This window comes from Schistocerca gregaria, chromosome 4 (genome assembly GCF_023897955.1).
Source record: "Schistocerca gregaria isolate iqSchGreg1 chromosome 4, iqSchGreg1.2, whole genome shotgun sequence".
In the NCBI taxonomy this organism is placed as follows: domain Eukaryota; kingdom Metazoa; phylum Arthropoda; class Insecta; order Orthoptera; family Acrididae; genus Schistocerca; species Schistocerca gregaria.
The window spans coordinates 220,747,698-220,767,675 of NC_064923.1; the positions used below are offsets into that span (position 1 = coordinate 220,747,698).

The 19,978-nt window shown below is 39.0% G+C and overlaps 1 protein-coding gene across 1 annotated transcript in view; it reads left to right on the forward strand.

Moving 5' to 3' along the window:
• The window catches only part of LOC126267121 (nitric oxide synthase-interacting protein homolog), a 49,221-nt gene that overhangs the window by 15,486 nt on the left and 13,757 nt on the right, over positions 1 to 19,978 (forward strand). The window contains exons 2-4 of the mRNA XM_049972036.1: positions 1,316 to 1,506; positions 8,300 to 8,411; positions 9,947 to 10,052. Coding sequence (XP_049827993.1) covers positions 1,331 to 1,506; positions 8,300 to 8,411; positions 9,947 to 10,052 — 394 coding nt within the window. The 5' untranslated portion in view covers positions 1,316 to 1,330. The remainder of the gene's footprint in view (positions 1 to 1,315; positions 1,507 to 8,299; positions 8,412 to 9,946; positions 10,053 to 19,978) is intronic.

A 19,978-nucleotide genomic window follows, 5' to 3' on the forward strand; every position in this document is an offset into this window, starting at 1 on the left:
ATTTGATCTGATTTGTAGATTAAAAAAGACATGTTCTGTGAAGAGATCATTTTGAATTACAAATTGACACCAAGTATACTATTTTGATAGAAGTATGTCACCATTCTTGTATACATGTTTTTTTTCTATTGTTAAACATCACCTAAGTAGTACATTTTCCAGAGAAAGAAATAATAAGTGATCATCAACTTAACTTACCTTTGTATAGCTTTCCAGGGATTTCTCCAGAGCCTAGTAAACTTCGAAACTATGTTAGATAGTTATGCTGTAAATATCAAACTCTGCTAATTGTCCTCCGGTTACTATAAACTGATGTGTTAGAGCTAATCTTGAAGTCTCTGGTGTGACATCTCTGTAGTTTGTATTCTCCTTTGCTAACAGTGGCTCAACAACATAACGTATTACCTCGAAATTCCTCAGTGACATAATAGTAAAGTTTTTAGACAGTATACTGCTTGCCCTCTTTACCTCTTCCATCACACTCACACATACATTACAATACATAAGCTTTCCATTAACATAGTGCTTATGCTTATTTCCTCACACAATTTTGTCATTGTGTCAAAACAGTACCAACTATAGCAGTGGCAGCAGCTTGCAGCAAAGCTTGATCAATGGTTAGCATGTGCGGTTTCTCTCTGCACACATATTGAGGAAGAGTTGTGCACCTAGACATGTGCACACAAGTGGAGACGCAGCTTAAAATTAACATGTCCTTAGCAAATCCTAGCATGTAGCAGCACCCCTTATCTTTCATGGAACTCTAATTTTTCTCTTATAACTCTTATATAAAGTATAAAGTCACATAGAGGTGACATGATTGGGAAAGAAAAAAAAATGTGGGTCATACATAGGCACACAGGAATATGCACAAACAGGTTTAATGAGGTGAGAAAGTACACCCGTTATTTTTTTCCTTTCTACACAAACAACCACAACCACCACCACCACCACCACCACCACCACCAGCTACTCCTCCTCCTCACTGCCACCCCCACTGTTTCATCGAGTGCAAGTCAGAATGTCATCACAAGAAGCAAAGGTCTGAAATTTTGCACTTGCTATAACACCTTTAATGGAATGTTAGGTCTCCATGTACATATGATGATATTGAATCACAACCAGAATTCCAAGACAGTTCAACAGTCAGTGTAATCACAGCATATGAGGCAGCAAGAAATGGTGTTGTGTGTAAAATACTCATTTTCTTTACTGTCAAGGAATGACAGTGAATTTTGTACAAGAGTGGATAAGAGTCTGCATATATTATATTAAATGTGGTTTGGCATGCTACTATCCTTTGGTTCTGTTTCAGGTTAAGCGATAAGAGATGACACGCCATGCAAGAAACTGCACTGCGGGAGCAGTCTACACATATCATGAAAAGAAGAAAGATGCTCAGGCATCAGGTTATGGAACAAACACTCAGAGGGTGGGAAAGGATTCTATCAAAGATTTTGATTGCTGTTCCCTGACATTGCAGCCTTGCAGAGACCCTGTTATTACGTAAGCTGTCACTTAACATCACTTTCTTGTTATTGCTTTACATTAATTATTTTCTCTACCATTCATCTACTGGCCTAATTCTCTTTGTACAAAAATAGTTGACACACTAAACAGTTGTAAATATTGTGTGCAGCTCTGAGATATTGTAAAGTAAAAGTAATGAGTAGGGAGAAGCTTGACAATTGGTTTGTAGCTGCTGTTACTTATTCCAGATTTTGCGCTCTGTGAATTGGAGTTTTTTTGCTGGAAATGTATTTGGACAAGTAGCTACATTGTGAAACATATTTGTGGAGTTTTCAACAACATAGACTAACACTTTATGATAAAGGAATAAGTTTAAAAAAGAATATTCATGAAGCAGAAGGATGAATACTTAAACATTAGACACATGTTTTCCCAGTTTCGAATCTGCTGCAAACATTCCTGATTAGATATTTTTTGTGTTATGGGTCCTTAAAAAGAACTGTGACTAATGCATCTCCTTTTTACAATATTATGAAAAGGATAGATTGCTACTCGCTGTAAAGATGACACATTGAGTTGCAGACAGGCTCGATGAAGAAAATGTTACATATAAGCTTTAAGCCACAACCTTTGTCAAAAAAAGAAAAGCACACACACATTCATATAAGCAAGCAAACCTCACAGACACATAGCCACTAGCTCCGGCCCCTCCAGCCAGACTGCAACAAAAATGCATCGAACAGGAACAACAATCGGGAGTGAGGTGGGTAAGGTTAGCAGGGTACGGGTGGAGGAAGAGGAATTAGCTCTGACTGGAAGAGCATGCGGCGAGTATAGGTGGCATGACAGGGCTGCTTGGCACAGTGTCAGGAGGCTGTGCAGTGAGGAGGCAGGGGGGATGGTGGAACAGGGAGCATAAGGGTGGGGAGCAGAGAAGGTGAAAAGACCAGTGGATGCTCTGGTAGAGAGCAGTGCACAATGAGGCTGAAGGGGAGACAAACTGTGAGGAGGTGACAGAACAGATGGTGTGGAAATGGGTGTAGGGAGAGTATGATACTGTAGATTGAGGCTGGGATAATCTCAGGAGTGGAGAATATGTTGTAAGGATAACTCCCATCTGCACAGTTCAGAAAAGCTGGTGGTGGAGGGGTTGATCCAGATGGCCCAGGTTGTGAAGCAGACACTGAAATCCAGTGTGTTATGGACAACTGCCTGTTCTGCTTGATTACAATGACTGCTTCACAACCGATGCCATCTGGATCATCCCTCCACCACCAGCTTTTCTGAGCAGCACAGAAGGGAGTTATCCTTACAACACCTTCCGCACTCCCAAAAACATCACGCCTCAACCTATAGTAACCTACTGTTCCACACACTTTATTTCATCTGTCCTGTCACCTCCTCACTTATCGTCTCCCCTCACCTTCATTGTGCACTTCTCTCTGCTGGTGCACCCACCAGTATTTCCCCCTTATCTGTTTCTCTCCTTTCTGCTCTATTCTGCCACCTTTCACTCCTCTCTCATCCTCCATCACAGCCTCTCGATGTTACCAGGTTGTTGCTTCCGTTCAACATGTCCCTGTTGCAGTCTGGAGTAAATGACCATGTGTTTTTCTTTTCAGAAGAGCACTTTGGCCAAAAGCTTATATGTAACAGTCTTTTCATCGTGCCTGTCTGCAACTTGGCATGTCATTTTTATAGTAAGTAGCAATGTATCCTTTTCATAGTATTGTTAATATTCCAAACTGGACTTTCACTATTTGCACATCCTTTTTACACATTAAAATTGCAGACAGAGACAGAAAAACTACATAGAGGCAGGTTGTATTACAAGAGCTCAAAGACTTTTCAAATCTTGTGAAAGAAATATAGTGATAAATTTTGAATCCTGCGTACATCCTTGTTATACTGATGCATATGTTAATCATATTAATTGTCTGAAATCTTATATGAGTAAGGCAAGATCATCCACAACAAAGTAGCAAAATTTGGATATATTCGTGGGACATTGAACAGATATTAACAATGAGACATGGAAAGAAAAGCAAATTAATTTCCATTGCATAAATGAATTTTGAGTCATTTAGAAATACTAAAATAAGAAATGGGCAACCTATAAGAGTTTTTTTGAGGGCTCTAGAAGGCTATAACAGAGCAACAGATAGAGAAATGACACCATTAGGGGGACTCTAAAAGTATTTAACATAACCAAATTGAAAACAACAGGGTAAAATGGAGGAAACAAATCAACAAAATGAGCTGTGACATTCTCTCACAAGGTAAGGAAATATCCAGTGGGATGAAGCAACCTGTGGAGGGTAACGAAGGAGTAATCGCTGTAATAGACAAAGAGCTATCATATGAAGTGTCAGGGCATATACGTCTCAGGACAACCAGGAAATCCAGGAAAAAGGCAGGAATTTTTTTCATCCAGGAAAACCCCAAGAAATGTTTTTGTAGAATTTTTCATTGTTTTACTTTTAAGTTATATTTTTGTAATTTTGGCTGGTAAGAACGGATATCCTAACAAAAAAATTTACTTCAGCCCATTATTACAGGATAAAATCACAGCAGTAAAACAAAAGTGGAGAATAGCACCAAAATAAAACTTTAGTTACAAAGAAAATGTGCAGTTTTCAAACAGTGCACACACAAGTGTCAGCTGACAACAAAATGTGTCAAAGGCTTTAGGACAAAGACTGTGCAATATAACAAAGTGTTTTCGATGTGCATGACATCATATGTAACAGGTCATGGGAGAATATTGTAAATGGTCATTTGAGAAGTGTTACTGTCCAAATAAATTTCCTTTTACTCAAGATGAATTATATGTTGTGTGAGAATGTGCACCACCTTCTGCAATTATTTAAAATTTTGCTGGCTCATTCGTGTTTGCTACATCTAAAAAGATAATACATGCTAAAAAGTTCCAAACATCAAAATAAGTTTTTCATATTTATTTAAATTCTTTCATAGACAACAGCTTTGGCAAAAAGCATAATTATCCGTAAAAGAGGTGCAAGTTGCGTTCTTGAGGAGTTTCACATATAATTGTCTTTTCTGTCGAAAAGTTGAGGTGCTCGATAGAATATGTATTCAGCCAGGTAACCCACAAAACATGTGGTGCACATCAGTGAAATTTATAATCATACTTACCACAAATATCTGAGTACTGCAATTTAAGCATGCTTTTAGAATCTTGCTAACCACGTGCTCAGAAAAAAAAGCTAAGATTTTTGGTGACCAATATTATATGTGAAAGCTTTGCTTTTCTTGTAGCTGTATTGTATGTAATAGTGAAGGTGCTGTTGGCTGACTGCATGATGTGTCCTGTTCTCTGAATACCTGCTGTCATTGGCTGGCGGATTGTGTGACATGAACTATGATTGGCTTACGAAAGCATGTTGCACAGCACAACATCAATTTCAGTGCTTTGGGAGCTACTGTGCTGTGTTTGATGGAATTCATGTTTATGTATTTGTAACATGAAAACATGTAGTGTAAATGTTGCTGCACATCAATGATCTTTCCAAAATGCACTGTTTGTTGCTGGTTTCTGTTCCTAAAGTGCCGGGAAGTTCAATGCTGGTATATGAAACCTTCATCATTCAAATGATTGCTAAGTTCTACAGCTCTGAGGGAAAGTATAGTGTCATTTAAAATGGAAAATATGTGCTTTCAGCCAGGAAAAGCACCAAACCCATAAAATTTATGGACCTAGGATCGCGCGAAAATCACCAGACCCGTAAAATTTACATTTAATTCAATGCAAAACACTGCAACGTTATTTCTACGGGTTTGGCCAGCAATATACGTTTTACAGATATTCTGTAACACAAAGTGTCTGTAGATGGCATAGCAGTGTTGTTTACGGTGCCATAATTCATATTAAAACTTACCTTTGCGTTCTCAGTCTTCCTTACGTCGTCCTGTTGTTTCATGTTTGTAATCATGTCTTGACAAGGTTTATCAGACACAGAAATCACGGATTAGATTAATGACAGCGGGACTCTGGAAAATGTAGAGAGTGATTCTGGCAATTCTGAATACAATGGTGTGTTTGAAGGTACGTATTCCCGAATTTTCAACGGGATATCACTGCTCGTAATTGTGCAGTATAGACATTTCTTCTGAACATGTCTTCTGTAAGAGATATATGTAGTTACATATAATGTGATATTCCTTTTAGAGAGATGCAGACAAGAATGTTGTTGAAGGTGTTACTTCAAATCGAGCGGCAGCGCCACATCCAAAAGATGTTGACTGGACTGAATTTGACACGTACCAACCTATGCCTGTCAACACTACACCCAGGCAGGTTCTAGTGAATATTGATGATTGAAGCTCTGTACTGAATTGCAGTAAAGTGTTCTTTACTGACGTAAAAGAACTCGAGGCACAGACAAATTTGTATGCATTACAGACAATCCAGAAGAAAAGAAGAGGAAATAACATGAAGCCTAATTCAGTTTTGAGCTCCTGGAAGCCAGTAACTACAAGTGAGATGAGGCATTTCTTGGGTATGCTTTTCCACATGTGTATTTCAAGAAGGCCAAAAATTGTGGAGCTCTGGAGCTCTAATCCTGTTCTTTGTTGTAACTTCTGCCCCCAAGTTATGAGTCATTTGCGTATTACTCGGATACTGTCATGCTTACATCTTGTTGACAATTCTAAACAGAAAAAATCAGGTGAAGATGGATTTCACCCACTTTATAAAGTTTTACCTTATTATAAGAATTTGAAGGAGCGATGTATCTGGGCACATCATCCCTCAGAAAAACTGACAATTGATGAAGGCATATGCCCATTTCGAGGTCGTGTGATCTTCCGTGTTTACATGCAAAATAAGCCTTGTAAGTATGGACTGAAGATTTATGCTGTTGCTGAAGCCAGTAATGGCTATGTTGTAAACTTTGGAGTTTATGCTGGTAAGCATATTGTTGACAATTGTTCGTCCACTGTTGCATTGCTATTGTTGTCTCACAGCAGCTTGCTGAATAAAGGTCATACTGTGTATTTAGACCGATTTTATTGCAGTCCAGAGCTTTTACAACAAGTGGCTTTCAAAGGTACTGGAACTGTTGGTACTGTGGACAAATATAGGAAAGGATTACATAAAGATTTAGTATCTAATAAGCTGAGAAAGGGCGAAATGTCTTTCCGGCGTAATGACATGTATTAGCAATGAAGTGGAAGGATAAGAGGGACGTGTATACATTGTCTACAAGGCATCAGGCCAAATTTTGTATGCATACTAAGAAAAATGGGTCTGTAGTAATGAAACCACTTCAGGTACTGGATTACAAACTGAATAAAATTGGGGTGTATATCGGAGACCAGCACCTGCAGTACAATCCATTCCAGCACAGAACTGTGCTGCTGATGGGAGTATCAAATGCTTTTTGGGTATACAATGCACAGCAAGAAACTTACAATAACGGACCTCATAACAGTGCTTGCAGCTCAGCTTGTTGAAAGATGATACAGTTGAAGTCATACTAAGGAATGAAGGAACTGTAGTTTGGCTAACAAAGAGACATTTTTTGCAGCACATACCTCCAACTACAAAGAAATATGCTGCACTTGTGTGTCATGTTTGCAGTGCCAGGAACAAGAAAGAGAATGGCAAAGCTTCTCGCAAAGAGACACGGTACAAATGTGAACAGTGTGGTGTTTCACTCTGCCTGAAACCTTACTTCAAAATTTTCCACACTAAAAAACAATATGATGATGTGTGAAATTTGTATGCAATTCATGTAGATTGACAGAAAGATGTTATGTAGTGCCTTAATATTAGTTAAAAATAAATAACTGTATGACTTTTCTAAATTCTTAAAAACACCTATGTGATTTCTATTGGGTAGTTCACAAACCTCACTGTTCTGAAGCAAGGGAGATGTAGTGAATTTTCTTGTATGTTCTAGGTATCTTAGTGCCCTGAAGGCCATCTTGGGAAAGTACTTGGCAGAGAAGATTATCCAAGACACAAGTATCTCTCTCTAAAAGCAGATCAAAGAGATAAAGAGATATCTTAATCTGGAATCCATGGCAATGTGCTTGCAAATGTATCAGCCAAAAGGGCTTGTAAAGAAAATGCAGTGTACTATGAGAGAGCTTATACACATGTATGTACTATGAGAGAGCTTATACACACGTAGCATTCAATGAGCTACTAGTACCTCCTCGGGAAACTCAATTAGTGATCAGTTTTCTAATATGATCAGTCAATATTAGGCAGTGCCATCAGTACTTCTACTGTAACTTCTGTACACGTTTCAGAAAGCACTGTTTGGTGTGATGGTGGAACGTTCCACATTACAAAAAGCAGAGCTGTTGTAACAGCCAGCATTGTACGGATGACTCGAACCCCTAAAAAGGGGGTGGAGGGGGGGAGGGTTGCAAGAAAGCTATCAATCTCAAGCTGAGCAGCACACCAGTGAGGTCGATGGCTGATAAGGCTAAGCTGCCCATATTAGGCATCCTGGGGGTCATCTCCTCACCTTGTTTCTAACAAAAAGATTTCAAACTGACAAAAAGTTAACTAATAGCAATAGAATGTATCAAGGTTCAGGAGTTAGTATTTAGATTTAAAGGGAAAAGACACAAGAAAAAAAAAGCTATAACCTTTTTCTAAGGAGAGCATTTGGGGAATAGAACTGGACACTCAGGCACCTGGGTGAGAGATATACATGTGTCTTCTTCTTACTTTTATGTATGTCTGTCATCAGCAGTAAACATGGTTTGTACTTGCCAGCAATCCTATTTTATTTATTAGTTTTCTTGATTTAATTTTGTATTGAAAACAATTAAGTTTTTTTTTCATTTTCAGGCCAGATGGGTATTTGTTTGATAAGGAAGCAATTTTGGAATACATAATAACAAAGAAAAATGAATACAGCAGGAAACTGAAAGAATATGAAAAGCAGAAGAAAAAAGAAGAGGTAAAATTCTGGAACACAATAGTATGCTATTCTCTCCTTTTTGCATACTTCAGTACACTCTCCCTCTCTCCTTGCCCCCCCTCTTTTTAACCCTCCCCCCCCCCCCCCCCCCCCCTGTGTGGAATTGCACGTGTTTGTGTTTCTTTGATGCCACTCGCTCCCCATCCCTTCCTGTCTCCCCTCTCTTCCACCCTACTGTAAAAGCTTTATAACTCCCTATTATGTCTGCTTTTACATATATTCAGTTTCTTCGTTTAGTTGCATAGTTGGCAGTTTACTTTGATAAGAATTTCAACTTGTCAGGGTGTATGTTGTTAAGTCATATTATTATGACCCCACCTCATATGCAACATCTACAATGTGCAGTGCGTGATGTATGCCAGGTGATCTTCACTGGTGGCGTAGTTTACTTCATTGCTGTCATACTACAAGAAATGCATTGTGCTCTCTGCTATCATGAGTGTCATGAGTAAAAGAAGCCATTTACCCAAGCCTTCAGAAAATTTTATCATTAGTTGTCAGACCCTTGTAATGACTGTTCCTCAAATAGAAATGCTTCAAATTGCTGGACGTAAAAAAAATTGGACATAATGCTGGTTGGCAGTAGGTAACCTCCTCTTATAAGTCACATGTTCTGATTTCTTGTTTGTATGATTAATTATGCTTTTTATGCAATAAATTTAAAAGAAACCATGTTCTGCAATCATTGTTAGCACAGCACAAGGCAGCGAGGGCAGTTTTGTTGTATGAGGAATGTTTTTATGGAATTCACTGGAACCATTAAATCATCAGGAAGGCATTTTTGACTGATCTGGTGATGCATTCCTTCTCAGAGATCCTGGTTATTGGTTCTCAATTATTGCTTCTCTGAAGGCAAATGAAACTGATTGGCCAGATAATTTACCTTGTTACTTTGCTATTGTTCAGTTGGCGTAAATTGATCCTTCACAATTGCAGTGGGCCGAGCGTAACATCTTTATGGGTCTGCCTCAATCAATAACGTAAAGCGATTTTGTAAACGTGTCATTGGCAATATCTCAGTGTTGTCATAACTCTGTAGATGGCTACTGTTTTCGCCCACAGTCGTTTCTGAGTTGTCGGGGAACCTTCCTTCATTGTCTCGACTATAGAAGTATTTGTAAATGGCTAGAAGAACACTGTTGTTACATCAGAAATTCTTTAGTCTTAGATTCCCGCAAATCTTAACCCAGTTAGATATCTGGGCCCTACTCCCCGCCCTCTGCCACATATCCTTCAGTGGCTTTCGGAAGCTGCAGGCGGTGTGACTCCATTGTGCCTGGTTGGAATTGTGTGGTTACAAAGAATTGCTGATCAGGATACTTGGAGGGGGCTATAATAAAATTCAGCAATGTAGACATATTGGCTACATGTGTACTGCATTTTGAACTTTGGTCTGGCCTGAATTAGCCTGTGTAAGAAAGATGTACAAAATCGCATAAAATGTCAGTAGCGACATTTAAAACCATCCTCCTCTGGAGTTTTGGTTATACCTCATTTTGTTTTCCTTGTTGCAGACTGAATTAGCAGAAATTGCAGCAGCAGAGAAAGATTCGAAACTGAATAGTTTCATAAAAACTGAGAAGAATATAGTCAGCACACCAGTGACTGCATTCAAATCTGGTAACAATAACTTTTTCCCTAGTTCATTAAATTATGGGTAGCCTACTAATATTGCTGTTGACGTGCTTTTATTATACAGGGTGACTCAGGAGGAAAGGTACACATCTTTGAGGGGTGATTGTATTAGTGATTCTGAACAAAAAACTTCATATGGTCGTTTGCGCTATTCCGAATGGTTTCCAAGATAATCACATTTAATATCACTTTTGTATGTTTTTCTTGAATAACTCGAAAACAGCACCCTCCAGCAAAAACTTTTCTCAGTAAAAAATTAAACTGTATTAGATTTCCAACAAAAAAAGGTCCTATTAATTTTTTTTTCTCTAGAACTAATGGTTTATGTGAAGAGAGTGTGAAATTGTTGAAAAACTCGTTTGATGCACATGTGCTGTAGCTTAGGTAGTTTGTTTTTGTAGGGCAATTTGAGGTAGTTTCCCAACTTGATAGACCACAAGTGTCCCGTATCAATCTGTTTGTTTCAACTTGCTACCTCAATATGCTACGTGAAATTGGCATACAAAAACTACATGAGCTACAGCTAATGCACGCCGTGTGAGTTTTTCAACATTCTCGCACTCTCTTTGCACATACTATTAGTTGTAGAGAAAAAAAATGAACAGGTCCTTCTTGTAGGAAATTTGATATAGTTTAATTTTGTATGTGACACGTTTTTGCTGGAGGGTGCTGTTTTCGAGTTATTCAAGAAAAACGTACAAAAGTGATATTAAATGTATTCTATCTCGGAAACCATTTAGAATACGGCATACATCCATATGAAGTTCTTTGTTCAGAATCACTAATGCTATGTGCCCTCAAAACATGTATCTTTCCCCCTGTCTCGCCCTGTATTTATTCAGAAATAGAAAATGTTTGTAGTTTTCTTTTGAGATTTTTATCTGAAATATATCAGATTAAAGCTTTGTAGCAATTGTTGAGTCTATTGTTCTGCTTCAGGCATTTTAACCCTACAGTATAAGAGAATAATTCTTCATAAATTGAGTTAATCATTGTAGCTCGTAGTGTGATATGTAGCAAGTGACTTAAAATCGACTATAAAACAGTGAAAATGTGGTACAACACTGTGTGAAGTAGAAGAAAATGAGTACTGTATACGGAATGACACTAAAAATGAATTACATAAAAAGAATACCTAACTAGTTCTTATGGTGAATGTCAATATTAACTGTGCAAATTACCGGCCATTGAAGGACAGACCATGGAAAAGACTTGGCTGTCAATGTACATGGGAACATCAGGGTTTATGGGTTTTGAGTCCAGGTTTTAGGTTTGTGAGTTTATTTCCTATTGGCATTATATATGAAACTGCCATAAAAACCACCCAAAGCGGAAATCAATAATTTTTTATGTTCCCGATGTGGATTTGCCAGTGTTATACTCTGGTCTGACAAAGTAAATGAATACGATGACGAGGTGGAATATCTTGCAAATGTTATCCTTACCATTGCAGGACATTCCATTCCTTGCACTTCTTCCTTACTGTGCCGTGTCCCAGTCCCTTGGTGGACTGAGGCATGCTAAGACATCGTTCGCACGCAAAGATGTGCTCTCCATGTTTGTAACTGTCAAAATGGTAAATTGCATTCATTATAAACGGATGTGTGCACATTATTGTCGCATTCTTCAGGACAGCAAAAAAGGTAGCTGGATTTCCTTTACTAGTTAGTTCTTTTAACAGTTCCACTCCCTCTTCTGTCATGTGGGCCAATCTGTAACAGCTCTCCAGGACCAAGGTCCATTCCCCAATTTTTGGCCTAACAGTAGCAGATAATGTCATAGTGGACCCTATTTCTATCTCCAACACCTTGGGTCACCATTTTGTGAAGATTTTGAGATCCTTCCACTATCGCCCTGCCTTTCTCCATTTGAAATGAGCGGAGGAGGCTCGAGTGATACCCTTTTCTTCCCAGAATAATGAGTGCTACAATGCCACCTTTACTATGAGGGAGCTAGATCACACTCTCACTTCATCCTGATCATCCACAACAGGGCCAGATGATGTTAACATTCAGTGTTGCAACACCTTTCTCTTGTGGGCCAGCACTCCTTCGTACGTACAACCACATCGGGGCAGAGGGTGCATTTCCCAGATGCTGGTGTGAAGCTACTATCATACTTATACATAAGCCTGGTAAGCACAAACATCTTCCTCCTAGCTATCACCCCATTCCTCTCACCAGCTGTGTTTGCAAAGGGATGGACCATGTGATTCATGCCAGGTTAACATGGTGGCTTGACTCTCACAATTTACTAACCACTGCACAGTGTGCGCCATTCTGCAGTTGACCACCTCTTCACTTTGTCCACCCATGTTAAGAGTGATTTTCTGTGGAAATCCCAGACTGTGGCCATGTTCTTCAGTTTGGAAAAAGCTTATGACACCTGCTGGAGGACTGGTATCCTCCGTACTTTCTGCATGTGGGGCTTCCGTGACTGCGTGCCTCGATTCCTTCAGGAATTTTTAAGAGTTTTCAAGGTATGCGTGGGTTCTGCCTTGTCGGACACTTTCATCCATTAAAACGATGTGCTGCAGGATTCTGTCCTAAGCGTTGTCGTCTTTGCTACGCCATTAACCCTATAAATGGCCTGTCTCCCTACAGGCGTCTCCGACTGCTGTTTTGTTGAGAATTTTGCCATCTACTGCAGTTGGCCATATACCTGTCTCATTGAGCGGTGTCCTCAGTGTTGTTTTGATCATCTTTACTCGTAGAGCATCGGTGGTGGCTTTCATTTTTCCACTGACAAAACCATTTGTATGAATTTATGGTGGTGCAATTGGTTTCTTCCACTTACATCTTGGACCTGTTGCTCTTCTGTTTGTTGAAACTACGAAATTCCTGGGGCTCATGCTCAATAGGTAACTTTCTTGGTCCTCTCACTTGTCATATGTGGTGGCCTGATGTATGTGGTTCCTCAATGTCCTACATGTCCTCTGTGATACTTCCTGGGGACCAGTTTGAACCACTCTCCTCCATTTGTACTGGTCCTTTGTTAGTTCGAAACTCGACTATGGGTCTTTTGTTTCTGCATGTGCACATCCATCCCTCTTACTCCTTCTCAGTACTATTCACCACCATGGCATCCGTTCGGCCACTGGCGCCTTTTACACTAGCCCAGTAGAGTCTGTATGCAGAAGCTGCTGAACTACCGCTGTCCTACCACTGTAACTTTCTCCTCAGCAGATATGCATGCCTTCTGTCTGCCATGCATGGCCACCCATCCTATGCCTCCTTATTCGATGACTCTGATCCCCACTTTGGGGCACATCCCTCTTCTCTGTTATGTCCTGGGGTTCACGTTCAGCTCTTGCTACGGCAACTTAACTTCACACTACCTGCATCTTTCTCTGTGGGCGTAAACCCTTCACCACCTTGGTTTCATGCAGTGGTTCGTATTGACATTGGCCTTCATTCTCTTCCTAAGGCCACTACTCGAGCTTCGGTCTATCACCGTATGTTTCGTGACCTTCCCATGGAACTTCACGATAGTACCTTTGTGTACACTGATGGTTTTTGGACTGACCGTGATGTTTGATGTGCCTTCGTCATTGGTACCAACAGTTTTCAGTATTGGCTTCTGGAACGCTACTGTGTACTGCAGAGCTTTTCATGCTGTATCAGGCCATGCAGTACATTTGGCAACACAGACTGTCCAATTGCGTTATCTGCTCTGAATCTCTCAGAGCCCTTCAAAGCCTCTGTGTGCTTCACACCGTCCATCCCTTAGTGCAACAGATCCAGAAAATCTGTCACTTGCTCACTGTTGATGGAGCCACTGTGATGTTTGTGATTTCCTGGTCGTGTCAGTTTGCCAGGAAACGAGACTGCTGACACTCAGCCCACTTGTTCTTACATTCCCTCCGATGATCTGCTTGTTTCCATCTGTCAGCCGATGACGTCACTTTGGCATCACCACTGGTCCTTCCTTCATGGGAATGAGCTTCGTGTTATTCGGGTTATTAAGCACCTCCTGGCAGCTTAGACAACCTTCTCTCTGCCCTTTCGCCATGAGGATATCATTTGAGCGAGCTTGCATATTGGACACTGTCTTTTTAGTCATCACCAATTGTTAAGTGGTGCTCCCCCACCACTTAGTACTCACTGCACTCAACCTCTGATGGCCCACCATTTCCTGATGGAATGCCCCTTTTTTTAACTGCTTACATACCTGTTGTGTTTGCCTTCTGAATTATCAGTTGTTTTAGTGAACGACAAGTGGGCTGTCAATCGCATTTTACTTTTTATCTGTCTTAGCAATATGGCGAAGGACATTTAATTTTTAGTTCATGACCTCCATTTCTCTATAGACTTCTCTCTACGTCCCAGTTTTTAGCTGTCTTCTCTTTGGCAGATTTGTATTAACATGTAGTCATTTTTAACTCCTCTCTTTGTCTTTGTGTTCTATAGTTCTGTCTTGGGTGCATATGACCCTAGCAGTTTTTGTGCCCTAAAACAAAACGGGCTACATTGCAGCAACCCCTTGCCCATGTTTCATTGCATGTGATTTCTGTTTTTTAATTCACAAGTAATATATCACTATATTGTTTTGATCCATGGTGACTTTGTCTCTACCAATTCCAAAACATGAACCAGAAACCCCATCGCCATAGACACCACATCAATTGATAACTGTGCAATACTAGGCACAGATGGCTTCCTTCATCTAGGTACCCAAGCCTGTCATTTCGTTTCTTAATTTAGGATCTAAAGCCGTGTTGCGGTACCTGTCTGATTACAAGTTATTTGCTAAGTACCTTTTCTCCAATTCTCAAATCTGTTGGAGTATCTCTCATAGGTGGCAGTCAGAAAGTATTATTACATTACTGTTTGCTTGCCGTTTATGGGAGATTCTCCAACAGATTTGAGAACAGGAAGTGAAAATAAAACAATGGAAAATCCAGGATGGAATGTAACAGTATTATGAAAAGAGAAGTTGTTACCATATAGGGGAGATGTTGAGTTGCAGATAGGCACAACAGAATGACTGTCACAAATAAAACTTTCAGCCATTAATGTCTTCGTCAACCACACACACGTGTGCACAAATGCAACTCACACACACACGACTGCAGTCTCAGCCAAATGAAACCTCACTGCAACTTGCTGCACCAGTGCATGATGGGAGTGGCAGCTGGGTGGGGGTAGGGAGGAAGCTGGGATGGGGAGGGGCAGGGACAGTATGGTGGCAATGGCAGACAATGAAGTGCTGCAGGTTACATGGAGGGCAGGGTAGAGATAGGGTGGGGGATGGGAAGTGGTGGCAAAGGAGAGAAGCCTATTGTTGACAAAGGGCTTAATGCCCAAAAGCTTTATTTGTCACAGTCTTTTTGCTGTGCCTATTCAGAATAGGAGGTAAGGCATTCAGCAAATGCCTTTGTGAGCAGACCAGGCTTTGGAACCTAAATTATGAAGTCAAATTGCAGGCTTGGGAAAGTGAATGAAAAATCCCCCTCCTATAGCTGGGAGCGCACAACAATTGGGAGTGATCCCTATTCCAATGAACCAGTAGTCACAAAGTCATGTTGGGCAACTGCAGTATAGTGGGATATTACTTGTCAATTTAAAAGTAAAAACCACATGCAACTAAATATGGACGACAGCCTGTTGCCCTGGTGCATTCCTTCAAATTTGTCAGTCATTTTCAGGTTTTGTTACTAAATGTTGGGAAATTGAACATCATTTTGTGAATGCTTCAACACATGCTCTTTCCGAATGTGTTTTGCTTGAAGTCAATTATGGAAAATAGATTTTTCTAATTTTTATGAAAAAAATCAAGGTTGAACCAATTTTGTAGAAATTTTCGGGGCAGTGTGTGAATGATGTTTTTACTGAGAAACGTTACATTACTAAGTTGTTTTGTCCAACTTTTCCCTATTTATCATGCCGTTAATCAACAAGCCGTCAGAAGGCAAAGTTAAAACTTCATTTGCGTTGCGATTTTTCTGGCTAGTTTGCTTCAATTTATGTAGCACTGTCAGCTTATGTTTAAAATTAAATCTAGTGTCTGGGTGGAGGTGTGTGTGTGTGTGTGTGTGTGTGTGTGTGTGTGTGTGTGTGTGTGTATTTAAACATGTTGTTTCAAATGAAACTGCTTTTGAAGCTTCTTTTCTGTTAATTCATAGGTTATTGAAAAATAGTAGGTAAATGAAATTTTGCATTCCACATCCTTCTGCTACTGACCAATCATGTATTAAGTTTAATGTTGAGCATATGTTTAAGCTATGAGATATAAGAATCTGTAGCAACTTCTGTGGTTTTTTTCATGCTGCAGTTTTCATGCCCAACTTTGATTCAAATTGCCTCACGTTGTTAGCCCATTTTGGATTATCAAATAAACTTTTTGCCGTTTAAAATCGTAGTCTTCGTAATGAGTCCAGTTGTAAAATCTTCAAATTTGCCCTTCATTTGTTCAGTACTGGAAAGAGGTACATTAATGAAACTTTATTTTGAGAACATTCTATTGTAGTGTTACTACATGCCAAGTTTCTTTTTTTTTTTTAAAAAAAAAAAATAGTGATTTTGTCCAAAATTTTCTGGCTGAATAATATTGTAATATTATTTTTATTATTACTGTTAAGAGAAAACATAGAGTTGTACAAGACGCCCACCAGAAATTCATGCTAACTCTGCGCAAAGTCACGTATTTAGTCGAACAAGTGACTATTTCTCAACTAGTATTGCTTTGACAAATGTTAAACTTCCCCAATGTTTATTGGGGACATGTGTGAATGTTCACACAAAATTTCAATAAAAGGATTGATGGCAGAGTAAGAAGGCCTAGGTGAGTTGACCCGTACATAATATCTCTGTTCCCCAGCCCCCATCTTGGATGTAGATACAATGGTGCTGCTGCCCCGGCTAGATTGCCAGTTGGGTTTACTGCATTAAAGGTGTGCATTTATGCATTAAAATATGCACTAAAACAAGGCAAACAAGAACCAAAAATATATGGATAAATGAATGAACCTGTACCTAAAACCAACACAAAGTAGGGCTGGAAGAAACAGGAATTTAACAATTTATTAGACATTACAGTAATACTTAACAAATTCTGAATTGATTTAGTTGTGTCTGGTATAGTAAATTACTAAATATTTTTTTACAATTGTTTCATAAAGCAAGTTCTTGCATCAGTCAAAACAGTTTTCACATTTGGAAAAGTCCCCTCTGTGCCACATTATGTTATGAAGTAGTTGTTGCATTCTTGAAAAATAAGTCCGTAATCCTAATGTGTGATACAGAGCTTTTCTTCAACTGCAAAATTTAACAGCAAGCATGTATATGGCGATTCAGTAATATATTTAAAAAAAAGTATGTACAATCTTCTATAGAAATAAAAATATAAATGTATGTTGGTACAAAATCGTATCTCTCTGACAGTTCCTCACTGAGTGCTTTGAAATTATGTCACAGCATTGTGTTCACACATGCACGTTTTTATACATGTCTTTTGTAATATATGCAATATATAAACATGTATTTAATTTATGAAAGGGAAATGTTATAACCAAAAATCTTGAAAATTTCTTGATCGATTTACTGTAAGTTTTTATACAGTACTCTAATGAACATTTGGTCGGGCATAGGCTATATATTTATACAGTCTCTCTCTCTCTCTCTCTCTCTCTCTCTCTCTCTCTCTCTCTCTCTCTCTCTCTCTCTCTCTCTGTGTGTGTGTGTGTGTGTGTGTGTGTGTGTGTGTGTGTGTGTGTGTGTGTGTGTGGGGGGGGGGGGGGGGGGGGAGTAGAAAGTGGAAAGCGAGAGATGGACAGACAGGAGCGTAGGAGAAGATGGAGAGAGGGGAGGAGGTAATGGACAGAGGGAGAGAGAAGTGATGAACAGAGAGAGGGGGTAAGGAGGAGAAGGTAGTCAGAGAAGAAGGAGAAGTAGATCTGGATGTGTATCCAATTCCCATACATATTAGAATGTGTGCTTTCTCTTTTCTTTCTTTTCCATTTAACCAGACTGAGCCATAGTAGTGGGTGGGTTGGAACAGCTTGATATTTCATATAAATTGGGGGAACTAAGATTACTAAAGATATTGAAATGGCAGTAATGACTGAGCATTTCATTTTAATTTTCATTTTTTGAGAAGCAAAAGGTGGCTGGTTCAGCACTAGGTTTCATGATTAAGTTATTTTTGTACAACCTAGACAAGCAGCTGGTGAGAGCTGTCATAGAAATAAACTTCATTTATATTCATTATTAAATTTTGTTTTCATGATCCTTAATTGCTATTTAACACACATTAGTAAAAGTTCAAAATAGTTCCGAGTGAACCTCAGCTGACCAGGCAGTAATATCTTTTACATGCACTGTTATAATCATGCAAGAGTAAGCATTAATTTAATAGATTCTTTGTAATGATAACTAAAATGAGGAAAGTCTATCACATTGTACAAACATAATTTTAAACAGTTACTCACTTATTTTCCACCATCCTACCTTTTTGAGCTGTGAAGAACTTCACCAATTTCTCCGTGTCAAGCAAATGCACAATCTGCCTTTCCACTGATATTGTGTCAAGACCTCTTAGCTCCTCGTTGCTTATTGAAGATTTTAGATAGTTTTTATGATCTTTTAATGATCTTCACATTTTGCATAGGCTGCAGACACTGACATGCAAAAAGATATTCTTAACATAATCGTAACATTTGGGAAAACATCTCAGAAGTTCTTTTTGAAGATGTACTGAAGTACTCCTAAACATGTGTTGGCAGTTTGTGGAAGCATAGCATACCAAAGTTCTATTTCGTTGCCAAGATGCTGCAAATTTTTGTCTCCTAACAGCATATTAGGATGTCCCAGAACACCTGCGAAATTTCTGCATCGTCTGTTGAGATCATATTTCTTTGTTGTCACGTTCTTCATGTTACGAATAACAGTGAACATGCTCTTCTGGATTCTGTTAAATCGGCATCATTTTCTATAGCTGCAACCAGTTCCTCTGCTTCTTTCTTAGCCATTTCAATACCATTGGTTCTATATTCTCCAGTAACACCAAGTGCTGATTTTATTAATTTTGCTGTCATGTCTAATTGCATACCTTCTTGCTGTACTGCTTTATTGACTCTGTTGGCATGGCAAAGGACACAATGCCATATCACAGCACACAAAGAAAAAATGAATTTTGTGATCTCTTTAAAGAGACTACATGTTTCACTGACATACACTGGATGATTTTTGCAAGTGTTCTTTAACTCTGCTAAAGCAAATTTTACATTATTAAGCTCCAATCTCAAACCTGAACACTGTCAATCATAGCTCCCATGTTTTATCACACAGTGGCTTCAGAGTTGAATTTACGTGGATCTTGAGTGTTTCTCGCACTTCATATACGTAGAAAATGATGTGAACAATTTCTAACTATGCCGAAAACATGTAGCACAATTGCAGATGATTTAACTGCATCACTAACAACAGAGTTCAAACTATAAGCACAGCAAAGGATGTCATGAGCTCTTGGGTTTTCTTCAATGATATGAGCTTCAGTACCATTCTTCTTATCCTTCATGTTGCTTCTGTTGTCATAAAATTGTCCTTGACAGTGTGCAAGTGGTACATCAAGATTATGTAGTAAGTGAAACAACAATTCTGTGAGACCTTTTTTAGTTGTCACTTCAAAAGCAAAAAGATATTCCATTATGACTGGTTTGGAAAACACATCTACCACTCTTAAAATCATGCTTAAATCTGGTGTAGAGTCCAATATTATTGAATAATATTTATTTTTGAATATGGTTTCTTCATGGTTGATACAATCTCATCAGAAAGTACAGTAATGATTTCATTTTGTATTCCCTTACTTAAGTAAGTAACCTATTTTCCAAGTTTGCCACATGATTAATATGATCATTTAATATGAGACTGAACTTGGCCATAAATTTTACTTGCCCTGAAAAGTTTCCA